The 18,479-nt window shown below is 33.5% G+C and overlaps 3 protein-coding genes across 9 annotated transcripts; 2 read left to right on the top strand and 1 right to left on the bottom strand.

The window, feature by feature from the left end:
- Window positions 1–104: 104 nt before the first annotated feature.
- Window positions 105–3,680, bottom strand: LOC111469024 (luminal-binding protein 5). Its single transcript, XM_023114237.1, has 7 exons — window positions 3,529–3,680; window positions 2,458–2,725; window positions 2,160–2,374; window positions 1,837–2,079; window positions 1,264–1,743; window positions 955–1,192; window positions 105–869 (listed from the first exon to the last, which is right to left on the bottom strand). Exons 1-7 carry the CDS (start codon window positions 3,584–3,586, stop codon window positions 374–376), a joined length of 1,998 nt encoding a protein of 665 aa, XP_022970005.1. The 5' UTR covers window positions 3,587–3,680; the 3' UTR covers window positions 105–373.
- A 1,973-nt stretch (window positions 3,681–5,653) lies between these two features.
- LOC111469014 (nuclear intron maturase 4, mitochondrial) lies at window positions 5,654–9,728 on the top strand. Of its 7 annotated transcripts, none has more exons than XM_023114216.1 (5): window positions 5,654–5,850; window positions 6,118–6,192; window positions 6,280–6,345; window positions 6,811–6,929; window positions 7,154–9,728. In XM_023114216.1, the coding sequence occupies exons 4-5, from the start codon at window positions 6,821–6,823 to the stop codon at window positions 9,688–9,690; spliced, it is 2,646 nt and encodes an 881-aa protein (XP_022969984.1). In that variant the 5' UTR covers window positions 5,654–5,850; window positions 6,118–6,192; window positions 6,280–6,345; window positions 6,811–6,820; the 3' UTR covers window positions 9,691–9,728. The 7 variants fall into 7 exon arrangements, with proteins under 7 accessions (XP_022969984.1, XP_022969983.1, XP_022969981.1 ...); XM_023114215.1 differs by having other exon boundaries at window positions 6,015–6,192; XM_023114213.1 differs by having other exon boundaries at window positions 6,015–6,192; window positions 6,269–6,345.
- Window positions 9,729–16,093: 6,365 nt separating this feature from the next.
- LOC111469082 (bidirectional sugar transporter SWEET4-like) lies at window positions 16,094–18,429 on the top strand. Its single transcript, XM_023114317.1, has 5 exons — window positions 16,094–16,218; window positions 16,333–16,369; window positions 17,293–17,674; window positions 17,793–17,912; window positions 18,162–18,429. The coding sequence occupies exons 1-5, from the start codon at window positions 16,176–16,178 to the stop codon at window positions 18,372–18,374; spliced, it is 795 nt and encodes a 264-aa protein (XP_022970085.1). The 5' UTR covers window positions 16,094–16,175; the 3' UTR covers window positions 18,375–18,429.
- The last annotated feature ends 50 nt before the right edge of the window (window positions 18,430–18,479 follow it).

The raw sequence follows: 18,479 nt of genomic DNA, 5'->3' as shown, positions 1-18,479 counted from the left end.
AAAAAAAACAATATAATATCTAGAATTTAGATAATTCCAAATAATTCAAATAATTGACCCTCAAAAATTATTAATATCTGAAATTTCTAATGCATTTAAAGTTGTAGAAGGGTCAATCAACTGAAGACAGGAACTTGTTTGAATAAGAGTGAAAACAACATCCAATCCAAAATGTTTGGAAGAGATCTCAGCCCCGCCATGGGAAAGCAAAAGCATCATTCGCAAAGCAAAAAACATGCAAACGCTCTATCTAAAGAATTACAGTAAGTTTTTCTTTTTTCGCATGATGGCCTAATACCACCATTTTCTATACTTCCTCATTTCTCACCTTCCAAAAGACCAATCTCAATAAAAAAAATTACTGACATTTTGTTCAGAGCTCATCATGAGACTCGTCATCTTCGGCCGATTCGCCACCAGGAGCACCACCGGATCTCTGGTAGACTGCAGTGATGATGGGGTTGCACACAGCCTCCACCTCCTTCAGCTTCTCTTCATAGTCTTCCTTCTCGGCACTCTGGTTGTCGTCGAGCCACTCTAGTGCATCCTTAACGGCTGTCTCGATCTTCTCCTTCTCATCAGACTCGAGCTTCTCAGCAAGCTTGTCCTTGTCATTGATCTGGTTCTTCATGTTGTAGACATATGTTTCCAAGCTGTTGCGGGCGTCAATCCTCTCCTTCACCTTCTTGTCCTCCTCTGCAAACTCCTCGGCTTCACGAACCATCCGGTCGATCTCATCCTGACTCAATCGACCCTTGTCGTTGGTAATGGTGATCTTTTCGGATTTACCAGTTCCCTTGTCTTCAGCCTTCACGTTTAGGATACCATTGGCATCAACCTCAAAGGTGACCTCAATTTGTGGGGTACCCCTGTTCCAAAGACAAACATTGTTTAGTTTAAACACATCTACTGATGATGATACAGAATGAAGGTCAGGGGCAAAGAGGTGTATACCTTGGTGCTGGAGGAATGCCAGTTAGATCGAATTTGCCAAGGTTCCTGCAGTCTTTAGTGAGACTCCTCTCACCTTCGAAGACCTGAATGGAGACGGTGGTTTGCTGATCTTGGTAAGTGGTGAAAACCTGAGATTTCTTTGTTGGGATGACAGTGTTTCTGGGGATCAACTTGGTCATAACTCCACCAACAGTCTCGATTCCGAGGGTAAGGGGCGCAACGTCAAGAAGAAGGATATCTGTATCAAAACCAAAAAGATTTGTGAGAAATTTCTCAAGTTCATTATAAGCAAGAATTTGAGAATCTTACCCTTGGTTTCTTCACCACCCTCTCCACTCAAGATACTTCCTTGAACAGCAGCACCATAAGCAACGGCCTCATCAGGGTTAACACCCTTGTTGGGTTCCTTGCCGTCGAAGTAATCTTTGAGGAGCTGTTGAACTTTGGGAATCCTGGTGCTACCACCAACAAGGACAATCTCGTCGATTTGGTTCTTCTGCAAACCTGCATCCTCCATGGCTTTCTTCACTGGTCCCATGGTCTTTCTGAACAAGTCATTGTTCAACTCCTCAAACCGAGCTCTGGTCAATGGCTCGGAGAAGTCAGTACCATCAAAGAGGGATTCAATCTCAACGCGGACCTGGTGCTGGCTACTCAATGCCCTCTTGGCACGCTCAGCTTCCCTTCTAAGCTTTCCAAGAGCTCTGTTGTCCTTGCTGATGTCCTTTCCGTGCTTCTTCTTAATCAATTTGATGAAGTATTCCATGATTCTCTGGTCAAAGTCCTCACCTGGGAGAAAGTGCGTACACAATCAATTCAAGGCAAGTGATAATGTGAAACCAGAAGCAATCGATTTCCATCATATAGTAACAAAATTCTTACCTCCCAAGTGAGTGTCTCCGTTTGTGGCAAGAACCTCAAAAACACCATTGTCGATGGTCAAGATACTGACATCGAAAGTACCACCACCAAGATCAAACACAAGAATGTTCTTCTCGCCACCTTTCTTGTCCAAACCATACGCAATGGCAGCAGCAGTAGGCTCATTGATGATCCTTGCAACGTTGAGACCAGCGATAATACCGGCATCCTTGGTTGCTTGCCTTTGGGCATCATTGAAGTAAGCTACACAAAAAATAACCAAACTCAGTGATCAAGAAACTAATTAAGATAAAGAATGATAGGCATCATATTTCTTTACTCACCTGGAACAGTAACAACGGCGTCCTTGATTTTCTTGCCAAGGAATGCTTCGGCTGTTTCCTTCATCTTAGTGAGAATCATGGCACTGACCTCCTCAGGGCTGAAAACCTTGGTCTCACCATCCTTGATTTTCACTTGAATGTAAGGCTTTCCATCCTTGTTCACAATCTTGTAAGGAACAAGCTTCATGTCTTTCTGAACCTCTTTATCATCAAACCTGGGGAAAAAACAAAAATTTTCATAAGAAATCTTGTGTAAATTCTCAATCAGTGAAAGTTGTCACGGGAGATGGATGCCTACTTTCTACCAATAAGTCTCTTGACATCAAAAACTGTCCTTTCAGGGTTGACAGCTGCTTGATTCTTGGCAGCCTCACCGATCAACCTCTCAGTATCAGTGAAAGCTACCCAAGAAGGGGTGATACGGTTTCCTTGATCATTCGCTATAATTTCTACGTGTCCATTCTTGTACACTCCAACACAAGAGTAAGTGGTTCCCAAATCTATCCCAATGACAGTCCCCAATTTCGTTGCTTCCTCCTTCGCGATTGAAATTGCGAATAGGCCTCCTGCAATGCAGCTTCGGCCAGGTTAATACCAATAGACCCATGCATTCGTCCAAACAGATAAAACCAAATGCTTCTATTTTCATTCACTAAAAATAAAATCTAATCAAAAGCCCAATGAATATCACCCCTACACTACACTCTTAAGATTAAAAAAAAAAAAAAAAAAAAAAAAAAAAAAAAAAAAAAAAAAAAAAAAAAAAAAAAAAAAAAAAAAAAAAAAAAAAAAGGTTCGTAGGAATTCTAAAACATAAGCTATAAACAGGAGCTAATGCGAGACATTACTAAAAATGAATGATGCTTGCATATAATGAAACATCCGTACCAACATTAACTCGAATTGAACAAAATTTTCAGATAAAGAAGATCAACAATGCCTAATCAACAACCTAAATTAAAAGAGATAGAAATGTATAAATTTTAATTCATAAAGATACAAAGCAAAAACTTTCCAAAACGTTTTTAACACAGAAGAATCCAAAGAATGCCACGTAGATCGCCTTGAATCTCAAAGCAATCACCAAAAAACAGTACGAAGATCCATGGAGCCACCACTGCCCTATCTAAAATGGCCAAAATCAACGAATGCGAAGAAAACACTCCTCGATCTATGGCTACTACGAAACTAACAAACAGACATTACAGTAAAACAATAACAATCATGCTCAAGGTTTCCAGGCTACAATCTCCTAAAACAAAGCCACCAGAAAACTAAAAATTACATCTCCCAGATCTAAACAACTTCCCTAAGCCAAATCAAACGAAGAACAAGCCAGATCTAAACCATTGGAAGGGGAAAACATTACCGAATAAAACAATTGCCAGCACGATCAGGGACCCTCGAGCTCTCCAGGAGCCAGCCATGGCAATAATCTCGTCGAAAAACAACCTCTGGAAGTCGCAAGTATTAAGAAGAAGAAAAAGAAGAAGGCTTTTGGGTTAGTTGTTGAGTTCAGAATTACTGGAAAGACTGAAAGCGCGAGGTATGCTTTTATAGGGTGAGATCAATGAAATTTTGCCTTCTGCGTAGATGTATGTCATTTAAGATGACGTGGACCAATAAAATTCCTTGTGACGTGGCTTCAGCCAATAATATTGCGTCTAGTGTTGGGACGATCCTCGCCGTTGATTGGCGCTGATACGTACATGATGACCCGTTCTCCGTCAATCTCTCTCTTTTTTATTTTTATTTTTTCCTTTTATTTTAATTTCCAATATTTGTGAAGAGGCTTCTACATACTTCCTGAAATTAAATTGTCACGATTAAAATATAAATAAAAATTTGCAACGACAAATAATACTTTTTAGAGAATTATATATAATAAATAATAATTAATAATATATATATATATATATATATATATATGATATATGTCTAATGTACTTTATATGATATGTCCATGAGTATATTAATACTCGTTCAAATTTTAAATGAATATCGATATATTAGCCGTAGTTTATTCTTTAAACTTTGTTTTTAAATGAATATCGATACATTATGGACACTCAGATCATTGTACTTCGAATACATTTTGAGAATGAGTATTAATAAACTACCCGATATACTTTTGAAACACTCATAATATTGTATTACAAATGAATTTTAAATGAGTGTCGATAATTTATAGATACACTAATGTTTGAAATTAAATTGTAAACGAGTGTTGATGGTGCTAATAGATATACTCGAAATGTATTTTAATAAGTAATGATGTAATTGTTTTACCTTAAATAAATTTCATATGAGCTTTTAAATATTAGTGATGCATTAGTGTTTGAAGATGAGTTAGAGAGTTTATGTTTTTTTTTTTTCTTTTAAAGATGCATTTTAGTTGAGGTAATACGTTACCAGATCTACAATACTCGGATCGAAATGGTAACCAATGAGATGAATTTAATCATTATACGACGATAACAATGTAATAAAAATTAATACTTTGAAATAGATGAACAAAAGACAATTAGCTCACGAATTCATAAATATATCAATATAAATTAACTTATAAATTGTTAAAAATGAGAAACAAAAGTGGGATTGAAAGTTTACGGTTCTATTCGGTAAATAAAATTATTTATTACTATTCAGTAAATAAAATACAAGCAACTATCTAACTTTTTAAAAATAATATAAAATATACTACTAACCAATTTCATCTGAAATTATGATAAAATAAAGAAAAAAATCTGTTATATAAAATATATTTAAAAACTAATTTTATATATTAATATAAATTGATTAAACTACGAGTATAATTTAGTATATCAATTACATAACTGATATTGTTTATATTTCATATATCAAACTGGAATAGTTTGTTCCCTTCTCCAACACTTGGAATCTCGCTATACAAAAAAATAATATACTATATTTTTTTTTATAGATTACAAAATAAAATTTTATATTTTAAAGTCTAAATTCATAAAAATATATATATTTTTTTTAACTTTTACTTTCTCTATAAATTATATAACTTTTAAAAATTTAATAATACCATTAAATTTTTAAAAAATCGCAAAAATATGTTTAAGTATTAAATTTTAATTTTTTTTATTAATACGCTCAAACTTTAAAAAAAAAAATAAAAATGTCGGGTTAATACTATATTTAAAATTACTAAGGAAATTTTAAAAATGTCTATCCGCCCTTATCTCTAAAAGTTCAAAATTATTCACTGGAAGAGAAAGTTTAAAATTATTTTTTAAATTTTTTTAAAAAAGTTAAAAAAATTATTTTGAGTTTTTAAATTGTTCGGAGTACTCTTTGTTATTTTGAATTTTGTTTAAAAGTTTGTATTTTTAAAATAAAATATTAATATTTTCCATCTATTTTTTAATTTTTAAGTTAATATTGGATTATTTTTATTAATTTAGTATATTTTAAATTTCACTCTTGTTGTAATAATAATTTTTTATTTTCCGAAGATCATTTCTGGCTGCACCAGTTTGGTATCAGAGCAACCGTATGAGCCAAAGTTTGTCGATGAAGGAAAGCTTGAAAACTCTTGTTAGCTCTGATTACATGAGGGAGTTTCGTGGGTCGTTTGCCAAAAGCATATAACTGTTCATAAGGAACCCTTTAGAGAAGAAATCTTCACGATCAATCAACCATAAACTTCATTGTGACAGAGGTATGGAATAGAGAAGATGAAAGATTGCTCATATTTAATGAGAAATCGTTCCTATCTAATTGTGGGTATTTGATGAATCTTAACTTTCAAGCTCAAAATTACAATGTTCATTCAATTAATACTGAAGTCTTGCAATTTTCCCATTATATATGCTTTGATTTCAGATTCGAGAGCCGTAATGAGTGTTCGTCGGCACTGGATTTCTTCAACTACTCCATATTTATGTTATAATGTTTGTGTTGAACTGGGATTCTGAATTTCATATAGGGGTTTCATGTTTGGCGATTTATCTTGCGAGGATGCGCACCATGTGTTCGATAAAATGCCTCAGTTAGCAGCTTGGTATCTTAGTTCTTCATGTGCTTTTTTGACTGATTTTCTTCCAGCATTGACATGTTTATGGGGTCATTGAACCCAGTTTTACTTCAGGAATTTTAGTTTTGTTACGAGAGATTTCATCATTCATGTTGGTTGGAAATAACTGAAGTGATTGAGGTGAACGGAAAATTTCAATTGTTTAGTCTGCTCGCAGAAATTTCTCCCATGGGGAAATATTTGGTTTGAAGCACGACCAAGGAATATCCATACCTTAAGGTCCAATTACAAGGACGAGAACCAAGAAGTTACAACAAGTTTTAGTCACTTATATTCAAGTTTTGGTGAGCTCGTCAAAGGAAATTCTAGAAGACGTTGGAGACATTTCTTACATGTTGTGCAAAGTTGAGCTTCAAGATAGAGATAAATGCTCAACTTTGCATAACTTGTAAGGAAGGTCTCTAACGTCTTCTAGAATTTCCTTTGACGAGTTCACCATAGCTTGAATATAAGTGACTAAAGTTTGTTGTAACTTCTTAGCTCTCGTCTTTGTAATTGGACCTTAAGGTATGAAAATTCCTTGGTCGTGGTTCATATCACTATTCATTTATAGTTTTGATGCTATTCTCTCAATGTTCTTTACAGGTATGCAAAAATGCAATTTGGGGGTATTCTAAGATTTTGTTGGATCAACATGAGGAGCTTTTCAGTTTCGCGAAGTGTAAATGCTTGCAGAGTCGATACATCCTTTGTTTCAGAGATTGGTAAGCATCCAATCTGATTATAAGTTTCTTTTTTCTGTGTTCATATTGGGAAATGTTTGAATTATTTCTTTATGATGTTAAGATCCGTCTGGAAACCTTCTCTGTTCTGCAATTGATCTTTACTTTCTTGTTGAATCAATCATTTCAATTGTAATTTTTCTTCTAACATGTGGAAGATTGTGATTTGTTCTTGACTTTTTGTGGACCTTTATTACTCATGGCAGGAGAATGTGTTCAGAGTTCTAAAAACTATTCAGCTCTCGCCTTTACTGATGATGAAATTGGCAAGGGAACGGAGAAAAGGAAACTGGCCATGAACCTGGCCTCGCTTGTCGAAGAATCTCTTGATGTTGATATGAAAACATCTAAGACTCAAATGGAGCTCGAGAGATCCCTTGAAAAGGGAACGGAGAAAAGGAAACTGGCCATGAACCTGGCCTCGCTTGTCGAAGAATCTATTGATGTTGATATGAAAACATCTAAGACTCGAATGGAACTCGAGAGATCCCTTGGAAAGGGAATGGAGAAAAGTAAACTGGCCATGAACTTGGCCTCACTTGTTGAAGAATCTCTTGATGTTGATACGAAAACATCGAAGACTCGAATGGAACTCAAGAGATCCCTTGAAATTCAGATTAAGAAGAGGGTGAAGGCGCAATATGTGAATGGGAAGTTCTTGGACTTGATGGAGAAAGTGGTTGCCTGCCCGAAAACTCTTCAAAACGCATACGACTGTGTTAGAATTAACTCAAATGTTGATGTAACGTCGAATGATCATTTAATCTCATTCGAACCTATGTCTGAAGAGCTTCGTAATGGTAATTTTGATATCAAGGCCAATACTTTCTCCATATCAAGTTCAAGAAAAGAAGTAGTCATTCTACCAAATCTAAAGTTGAAGGTTCTTCAGGAGGCCATTAGGATAGTTTTGGAGTGTGTTTTTAGGCCACATTTTTCCAAGATATCTCACGGCTGTCGAAGTGGAAGAGGACACTCAACAGCATTAAAGTACATCAAAAAAGAGATCAACAATCCTGATTGGTGGTTCACAGTCAACTTAAGCAAAAAGATGGACGAACTTATGATGGCTAAACTCATTACAGTAATGGAGGACAAGATAGAAGATCCCAATTTATTTGCTTTCATTAGAACTATATTCGATGCTGGAGCACTGAATTTGGAGTTCGGGGATTTCCCGAAAGGTCACGGTCTTCCACAAGAGGGCGTTCTGTCTCCTATATTAATGAACATCTATCTAAACCTCTTTGACCAAGAATTCTTTAGATTATCTATGAAATATGAAGCTATCAATGAATATAGTAATGCAGGTCAAGGTGGATCGCAATCAAAGCTGCGGAGCTGGATTAGAAGACAATTGAAAGGAAATGATTCCGAATATCCAGGCGACGAGAAAGATAACATAAGAGTATACTGTTGTCGCTGTATGGACGAAATCTTTTTGGCTATATCAGGTTCTAAAGATGTTGCTCTGAGGTTTAGATCTGAGATTTTAGATTTCTTACAGAATTCTTTGCATTTGAATGTTCATCATCAAGAGGAAATGGTATCGTGTCGAGCGACTCACGGAATTCGTTTTCTTGGTTGTTTGGTTAGAAGAAGTGAGCAGGAAAGTCCTGCTGTAAAAGCTGTTCATAAGATGAAAGAAAAGGTTGAGCTATTTGCTATACAAAAGCAGGAGGCTTGGAATGCTTGGACAGTGTGGTTGGGGAAGAAATGGCTCGCTCATGGCTTGAAGAAGGTGAAAGAGTCAGAGATTAAGCATTTAGCTGAACAGAGCCCTTCTTTGAATCAAATTTCGAGTTTTCGTAAAGCCGGGATGGAAACCGATCATTGGTACAAGGCTTTACTAAAAATTTGGTTGCAAAATATAAACGCAAGAGCTGCAGAGAGTGAAGAAACAATCTTATCTAAGCATGTAGTGGAACCTTCTCTTCCTCAGGAACTTAGAGACTCCTTTTATGAATTCCAACGGTGTGTGGAAGAATATGTTTCTTCTGAGACAGCTTCTACTATTGCTCTTTTACCAAATTATGATCCTTCTGTCAAACCGACTTTCGTAACTGAGATTATAGCTCCGGTCAATTCCATTGGAAAACGACTACGGCGATATCGGCTACTCACGAATAAAGGGTATCCATGCCCCTCTCCTTTCCTCATCTTACAAGATGACACTCAAATTATTGACTGGTTTTTCGGAGTATCTCGTCGTTGGTTTAGATGGTACACCAATTGTTCTAACTTCAGTGAGTTGATCTTAATTTGTGATCAAGTTAGGCAATCTTGTATCCGAACACTAGCAGCGAAGCATCGAATACACGAAAGTGTCATAGAAAAGAAGTTTGAGTCAGAGCTGAGTAAGATTTACTCCACCCCTGATATAGAACAAGAAGAAGAGAAGAAATCACCAGATACCAATGGTTTAGACAATGATGAGGCATTGATGTATGGAATTTCATACAGTGGTTTGTGTTTGCTATCTCTTGCTAGAATGGTTAGCCAATCTCGTCCTTGTAATTGTTTTGTCATGGGGTGTTTGAGTCCTGCACCAAGTGTTTATACTCTTCATGTCATGGAGAGACAAAAGTTTCCGGGATGGAAGACTGGATTCTCGAGCTCCATCCACCCGAGCTTGAACAGACGACGATTTGGGTTATGCGAGAAACATTTGAAGGACTTGTATCTGGGTCACATTTCATTGCAATCGGTTGACTTTGGTGCATGGAAGGTTATGAACTATTGATCTCCACAATGGTATGATATTGTCCACTTTGAGCATAAGCTCTCGTAGCTTAGCTTTTGATTTTCCCAAAAGGTCTCATACCAATAGCTAACGTGGGACTACTCCTCTCAATAATCCCCAACAATCCTCCCCTCGAACAAAATACACCGTAGAGCCTCTCCTGAAGCCTTTTTATCTGCAGCTCTCGAATAATCTCCCCTTAATCGAGGTTCTGACTCCTTCTCTAGATCTCTCGAATAAAGTAAATCATTTGTTCGACACTTGAGTCACTTTTGAGGCTTATAACTTCTTATGGAAATGAGTGGTTTCTGTTCTGTGTTTGATCTCATTTAGCTTGTGCATTACTGGGGTAGATAGATTTGCTGAGAGAAACGGCATGGGTGGAGCTTCATGGTGCCAGGTTTGAACAACATTCAATTGAATACGTGCTGTTTATATTGATATCATGTTGGAAACCTTCTCAATTGATTGGATGAAGAATATTAATTATGTCTTAAAAGTCAATTTTGATGGTATAGAAATCATGTTTACTTCTTATAAACTCAATACGAAGAGTTGGATATCGAATTATAAACTTTACCATACTTATTAGTATCTTATTCAATTTCTATCTCCGTATAATTTTGTCCTCGAGTAATTTTTTATTTATTTTTATTGAGATCAGGGCAAAGATTATCGGTGGAAAGGTTTTTTTTCCAACCTTTCTATCTATATATATATATATATATATGTTTTTTTTTTCTTTTTTAAAGAGAGTGGGGGCTATGGTGGGGTGGGATATGGATGGAGTATAATCCCCGTTCATGTATTAATTTAGCTAAGGGAAAAAAATCTATTCCCGCTCCTTGTCTCATTCTCCGTTTAAATGGGATTCTCCACCTTGTTTGGAGTGGGCGTTTACAAGATAAATTATCTTTTTTTTTTTTTCATCCACCGAATTATATTCAACTTGAACGTTTATTTAATATAATAATAATAATCACAAAACTATGTGAACGAAAGGTTTGACTTAAGATAGGAAAAATATCCGTTGTAGTCGAGTTGGTTAGGATTCTCGGGTTCAAGTTTCAGCAACGGAAATCACTTTTCATATTACTATTTTTTTTTTGTAAATGATTACATATGCCAACCAAATATTGACATTAGATTATGTTGGGCCACAAAAGCCCAAATTTAAAGCCCATTGGACCTATGATGACATTCTTAATAATGCGTCTCTCCCATCTAGTTTGTTTGATCTTCTATGGGCTTTGATATATTGGTAGTTGGTAACGCTTCTGAGGAAGTATTAATAACAAACTAACCGAAAGAAGAATGATTTTTTTAAAAAAAATTGAACTCAACCGCAGGTGGGATGAACAATTCAGTTATCAAACGGATAAGATAAAAAGTTTTAGTTTAATAAGAATATATTACATGAATCCACCAACATTAATTGAAATTTTAGTTTAACAGATCGTATGTAACTTTGGTCTTCATTAACGTTAATGAATCTGCCAATATTAATTAAACTAATTCAACTCATTAAAACACATATCTTCAATCAAAACATTAAAGGTTTGAATATTCGAGATCCATATCGTTGACCTAAAAAACTAAACTTTTACCCTATTTGTGAGAGTAAATGTTAAAAAAATGACTAATCTTGAGAGTTTAGAGGTAGAAATGTTATCGAGACATGGTGAATAGAGGACGTGGGTGGCTTTTTACGTTTATGTCCTCATCCTCCAATCCTTCTTTCTCACGAAATTCTCCAAGTACCGAGTTCTAATTTCCGTGGACAAAAGTTACACTCTTGCTAAAAATGGTTAAAAACACGATCGAGTTTTAGTTTATTTTTAATGGGTTTGTAATTTTTTTCGTATTATATTCAACCGAACATCGAGTTTGACCTAAAATTGACTACTATATTCTCTCCACTAACTTAAGTATGCAACAACCAACTTAATATAATATATAGATAAGAAATTTGGATAATGGGATGAACTATTCCAAAACCAAATCAAAAGGGAATTGAAGTTAATGTAAAATTACATGTCTATTTCGTCCCTAAACTTTTCTTAAATTTAAAATTTAAAAATTTAGATTTATTAAATATGATATTGGAAATTATTAAAATTATTAAATTATTTCTTTTAAATTTTAGTTTTAATACCATTAGAAATATAATAAAAACCAGATTCGAAATTTCAAATTGTTTGGGTTGATTACTTGAACAATCTAAATAGAGTTTACGACCAAACTCAACTCTTTATTTTCGAATTAGGTCGGGTTGGATTATCAGGTTGTTTTTTTTTTAATTATTTTAAAAAAATCTTATTTATCCACGATACATGTTACACTCATAACTAAAATCTCATAAATCTCTAATATCAAACATTCACAAGTCATAATTCATTACTAACATTAGTTACAAACGTCAAATATTCATAATAATCTTAAAAGTAGGATAGGTTGAGTTGTAACTCTATTTTCGAGTACCCGACCAAAAAAATGTTAACCAGCAAACCAACCCAATTTTTATGATGTGGGTTGTGAAGTTCGAGTTGGTCGAATTCTCGAGTCATATAAATATTCTTTTGAATAATGAAAAAAAGAATCGCTAATGGAATCCTTTTAATAAACTAAAAAAGAAAAAGGCTCGATGACGACTAATAAGACGTGTTTTTTAAAATTAAAAATATATTTAAATTCATTAAATTTGAATTTTGTCTTAATAAAAATTGAAATTGGATTAAGACAATTTTCTTAATTTGGGAAAATATTGTCAAACCCTTTGGTTGAACAATTGTGAACTTTCATGCATGTGAGTTGTAAGTCAATGGTAAGACTGCCCATATTAACTTCAAGATTCCCTCCACCGACACAACAGTCAACGCTTTCTTTTTCTTTTTTTCTTTTTTTTTTTTAATAAAAAAAAGAATATATATTTATCTTTCAAATAAAAAAAATATATTGTTTTTAATTGAATTTATAATAATAATTATCATTATCTTAGTTGGATAAATATTTGACCTTTTGTTTTTAAAATTTTAATTTATAATTTTTTTTTTTACCATTATCCACTTTTTATCAATATTTTAAAAAATTAAGCAAAAACAAAAAGTAATTTTAGCTTTTTTCTTCTTTCCTAATTTCTTGAAAAAAAAAAAAAAATTTACATGAAATGCAAATGTTAAAAAAATAATAATAATAATATACCATAACAGTCTGATATTTCTGTTGATGGACTGATTCTCCATTATTTGAACGGTCAATTTTTTTAATATAAATGACTCTTATTAAACAATGAACCCAGTTCAATCGAGTTGAATTGATTCATTTAATTTTCTTTTAATAGTATTTATTTTTAGACATTAATTAAGATTTAAAACTCAATTTTAATAATAGTTCGAAAATTACTCTAAAAGTTAAAAATTATTTTAAAAAATGGTTGAAAATAAATAATTATAAAAATAAAGTCAAATTATAAAATTTTTATTTATTTAAATTCAATCTAAACTGTCTTATTTTAATGAGTGAAATAATGCTGACTTCATAAATCTTTTAATAATTCAACCTTTAATTAAAGTGGTTTATGCATATAAATGTCATTATTATTGCTAAATATTACAATAGAGTTATTAAAGTATGTGTCATTTCTCAATTTAATTTTTTTATATTTTAGAAATTTAAAATTTTTATTTATACAAAAAAGAAAAACATATTGTTTTTTTTATAATGTATGTCGCCACGTGTCTACATAAAATTAAATTATTTTCACAAATGGAAATAATAATAATGAAAAAAAAACTATTTTTAATCATTTATTTAATGGGTTAATACTATCTTTACTAAAAGTAATTAAATTACACAAAAAATGAAATTGGTTCCATGCATAAAAAAAAAGCATCAAAACGTGTCAATTAATGAACAAATTTAGTACGTAATATTTTTAACGAATGTTACATTTTTATGTATGACTTTCGGTTTCATTTAAATTCTATCATTTATTTCAGATTTTCATTTTTAAATTTTGAATTTAATTTATATTTAATCTCTAAATTTTAGAATGTTACACTTTTACCCTCGAATATTTAATATCGATATTAACTTTTTGGTAAGTAATTTTTTAAATTAATGACGAAGAAAATAGTCCCAATTAAATTAGTTCGCAAAAAAATGTAAAATATCTTGGAATACGAGTATCATATAGAAATTAAATTTAAAACTCGGTAATATTTTGAAATTTAAAAATAAATAGAAATAAAATTAAGGTAAAAATATAATATTTTTGAAATTGAGTAATCCTTCAACTAAAAATGTATTTTTCCCTAATAAATAATAATATAATACTAAATAGTCAGAACGCACCGTTTAATGGCTTTCAGGAATTATAAAGCGCCAACTCCATGACCACTTCACTCGCTATTTATGATCTACCGTCTAAATTTTTTATTCTTTTTTATTTAATAATTAAAAAAAATTATGAGATTGCACATTTTTATTATTTTATTATTTTATTATTTTACTAGTTGCTCGAGTGATTTTTATCGAGAGTTCTTACCGGAGTTTTAGCTCGAATACCAATATCAGCTCTCTTGTAAACCTTACTTGAAAATTGAGATGAAGCTAGCGAAGGCTAGTGATGCATGTGATCCATTAATGACCGAGCAAGATTCTGTAGTTCCTCTAGTTCAGCAAGAACGAGTAGTTTCAACAACAACAAACCCGTCATTGTGAGAGTGGTACGATCCTACAAAGCCAGGAGAAAAGCATTAGGCATTAGCATAAAGGGAAGCAAAGACATAGGTAGTAGATTGACCAACATCACTATTGATCATCTTCAAGTGATTAATTAACTGCTCCATCAATAGAAACAATTGAACCAAGCATGACTAGTAGATGATTCACAGTCGATCGTGATAGGCTTGCAAAGTGTCACCGAAAAAGCATAACCTACGTAGCACCGAAAAAGCATAAGATCCTCAATTGAAGGGAGTTTTGTTTACCTACTGTTCGGAGAAAACGAGAGACCTCATTGTCCAAGAAATGCTCTTTCCTCTAGCGGAATCAGACTTTTAACAAGATAGCATCTCGTATTAAGAGAAAGTGTCTTACTCTACCCAAACGAAAGTCAAGAGAGAAAGTGGGTACTGACATGGTTAGATGATTCAAAGCGGTTACACAATAGCTTGAAGTTGAGAAAACTTCGATTCTAAATCACCGTCAATCAGTTAGCTGGTGCTACTGGTGGTGGATCATCTACTAGTCGTGCTCGCTTTATTCACGCTCGTATGAGAACTAGCTTTCGAGCTAACTCAACATCCACTAAATAATTTCCTAATCGACGAATTTGAATGTCAATTAAATATATCTCTATGATCCGAAGAACCAACACATTAACCTTTACATTATCTATGAAATGATTAGCTAACCTGGAATGAACTATAAAGTCTAAATTTTGGCCCCAAAACAAAACAAAAAAATGTTCGTAGTCTTATTATTGACTTTTTATTAAATAATTATTCATAAGACTCGATTTATCTTTAAAATAAAATAAAATAAATAATTATTTGATAATAAAACGGCTTTGACCACAAATAAACAAGTTTCCATGTTCGAACCTGGTTTTGGATAAGCTGGACTTAAATTGACTGGGAATCTTCTGCATGCAGAAACGCCATTTGTTTCTCTTTTCCAACTCTCTCTCCTCTCTCTCTCTCTCTCTCCAAAATTTTAAAATAATTTAAATTTAGTTATATTGGATTTCTTACCTAATATTAATACATTGTTAAATTTTCAATTTTATGTGTTTGACCTAAATAATAAAGGTTTAAGGATAGAAATGTCTACGAGACGAGCGAGAATGAGGAAGCGTTTCTTATCCCCATCCTCGTTTTCTGATTTAATGTTTATCCTCATAAAAATTTTATTTATTTTTTAATTTGAGGTATATAATTTTTTTTCTAATAAAAACATCAAATATCCTAATAAATTCAGTAATAGACAAGACCGGAATATTGGGAATAGGTTAGAGATAGAGAATGATTCTCGTTCCTAACTCTGTTTAGCTAACGAGAAGAAATCTCTCAATGTTGATCATATAATTAGACGAGACGAGAATTTGAGCGAGGTCGGGATTGGGAGTAGGACGGGAATAGAGAATAATTCTGATTCCAAACCCGGATTATAATTTGGATAAGGGAGATGAAAATAGGGTAGAAACTGAAAAGAGAGAACCTTATCTTAGTGTTTTCTTATTCATTGGGTCCCTTATGATCTATTTCCATTTGTTGGGTAGAAAATGGAGTGAGCAGTACATGAGTTGCACGTGACCAACCCTTGTTCATACAACTCACTTTCAGTCCCTTCTTCTATATATAGAGACTCCATTGCTTCCAGTCTCTCACACGCTCTCACTTGCAAACATTATCCAAAGCCTCTTCTGTTCTCTTTGGCTTTCTGTTCTTTGTTTCTTTCCTTCTTTCTTTTGTTCTTTCGCCATGGTTTCTCCTGATGCTGTTCGTACGGCGCTTGGAGTCTGTGGTGGGTCTTCTTTTTCTTGTTTTCTTCTTAAACCCTTATGGTTTCTTACTCATTTCTGTGTTCTTTCTGTTCTTCCTTCTAATTTCTTTTCATTTTGTTTGTGTTTTCTTGCAGGAAATGTCATCTCTTTCTTCTTGTTTCTCTCTCCTGTGTAAGTATTTGCTTCATTACTAGCTTCCTACCTATCTCGGATTCTCGTTTTTTAGTTTGACTCAGATCGAATTTTTGGTTTTGGGTTCGACCTAGATACAAGTTCTTTTTTTTGGGTTCGACCCAGATCAAATTTTTGTTTTTGAGTTCGACCCAAAAATAACTTCTCGTTTTTTTTGGTTCAACCCATATACAAGTTCTTGTTTTTGGGTTCGACCCGCGTTTTTGAGTTCGACCTAGAAACAAAGTCTCATTTTTGGGTTTGACCCAGATACAAATTATCGTTTTTTGGTTTGAGTTAGATACAAGTTCTTGTTTTTGGGTTCGACCCAGATACTGATTATCGTTTTTGAGTTCGACCCAGATACAAAAAGTTCTTGTTTTTGGGTTCGACCCATTTACTAATTCTCATTTTCTAGTTCGACTCAGATACAAATTCTCGTTTTTGGGTTTTGACCCAGATACAAACTTTTGTTTTTGAGTTCAACCCAGAAACATATTCTCGTTTTTAGATTTATCGTTTGTGGGTTTGATCTAGAAATTTTCATAGGAAAGGGCAAAATTTTGTGTTTTGAATAATATGGTTTCTTTCTTCTTCATTTTGTATTTTGGAGATTTTTTTAAATACAATTATTAAAAAAGAATTGTATTTTGTTGAGGGTAAAAGGTTGTTCAAGTTTGTCCTTCCTATGCATGCTACTTTCCCTAGAAGAAAAAAATGAGGAAATTGAGGAAAAAGTGAGCGAGAATTACATGTTTGAAAGGATAAAAGAGAGCTGGATCCTTAATTAATTGCTTTTTTCATTATTAATTATTTTTAAAATAAAATTTTTATTTAATGTCGAACATTCGTGTTGAAATGAGTTATTTCTCTCATTAATTTCGTGTTTATTTGGTTTTTTAACAATTCAATTATATTTACAGGCCGACGTTTATCCAAATATGGAAGAAGAAATCAGTGGGACAGTTCTCGCCGGTGCCATATCTAGCCACTTTGATGAATTGTCTAGTATGGACATTGTATGGATTACCAATGGTGCACCCAAATAGTATGCTCGTCATCACGATCAACGGCATCGGTATCGTGATCGAGCTCGTGTACATAATCCTCTTCTTGATTTACACTAATGAAAAAAAGAAGCGGCTACAAGTGCTAGCAGTGGTGTTGGGTGAGGTCATCTTTGTGGCTCTCTTGACCATCCTGGTTCTCACCACGGCTCATACCTACACTCTTCGCTCTACCATTGTTGGTTCCGTTTGCCTTGTCTTTAACATCATGATGTATGCTTCACCATTGACTGTCATGGTTAGTATAATTTCCCTCTTCTTTTTTCCTATATATATATATGTAATATATATATATATATATATTTATAAGCTTAATTTTTAAAAATTTAAAATACGAGTTGTCTTGTGTGATGCAGAAACTGGTGATTAAGACAAAAAGCGTGGAGTATATGCCGTTTACTCTATCCTTAGCTTCATTTGGCAATGGCGTTATTTGGACAGCTTACGCTTGCATCCATTTTGACCCCTTCATTGTGGTAATAATTGAATAACACGCTTAAATAATAAAAATATTTATAAATTTTACTTTTGTTTTTGTTTTAAAAATATTTAAAAAATATAAAAAATGTTTATAATTTTTTAAAATGTTTTTCAATGTTTTCAAATTTTAATTATATTTTTAAAATAAATATTTACATTTTATTCTTTTAAAACTTTTAAAAAGTATTTAATAATAATTTTTAAAAAAGAAAAGAAACTGACTTGCATTAATGGCGTTTTCTCAGATTCCCAACGGCCTCGGAACATTATCGGCCGTTTTGCAGCTCGTCCTCTACGCCGCCTTTTACAGATCCACTCAGCGCCAAATTGCCGAAAGAAAAGCCCAAATTGGCCTCTCCGAGATCGTTGTCGACGGCGGCTCCCTGCCAAACAAGGCCACCAGAGGCGGAGATGCAACTACCCCTGTTTCTCAGACGACGCCGCCTCACAAAAAGTGATCGGACGGTGGCGGCCGGTGACCGGAAAATCCGTCAAACCCAATTCATAATAAAAAAAAAAAAAAAAAAAAAAAAAAAAAAAAAAAAAAAAAAAAAAAGAAGAAA

Source organism: Cucurbita maxima, unplaced genomic scaffold (genome assembly GCF_002738345.1).
Source record: "Cucurbita maxima cultivar Rimu unplaced genomic scaffold, Cmax_1.0 Cma_Scf00038, whole genome shotgun sequence".
Classification (NCBI taxonomy): Eukaryota; Viridiplantae; Streptophyta; class Magnoliopsida; order Cucurbitales; family Cucurbitaceae; genus Cucurbita; species Cucurbita maxima.
Note: the sequence above shows the minus strand (reverse complement) of the source record. Positions and strands in the feature narration are given on the sequence as shown.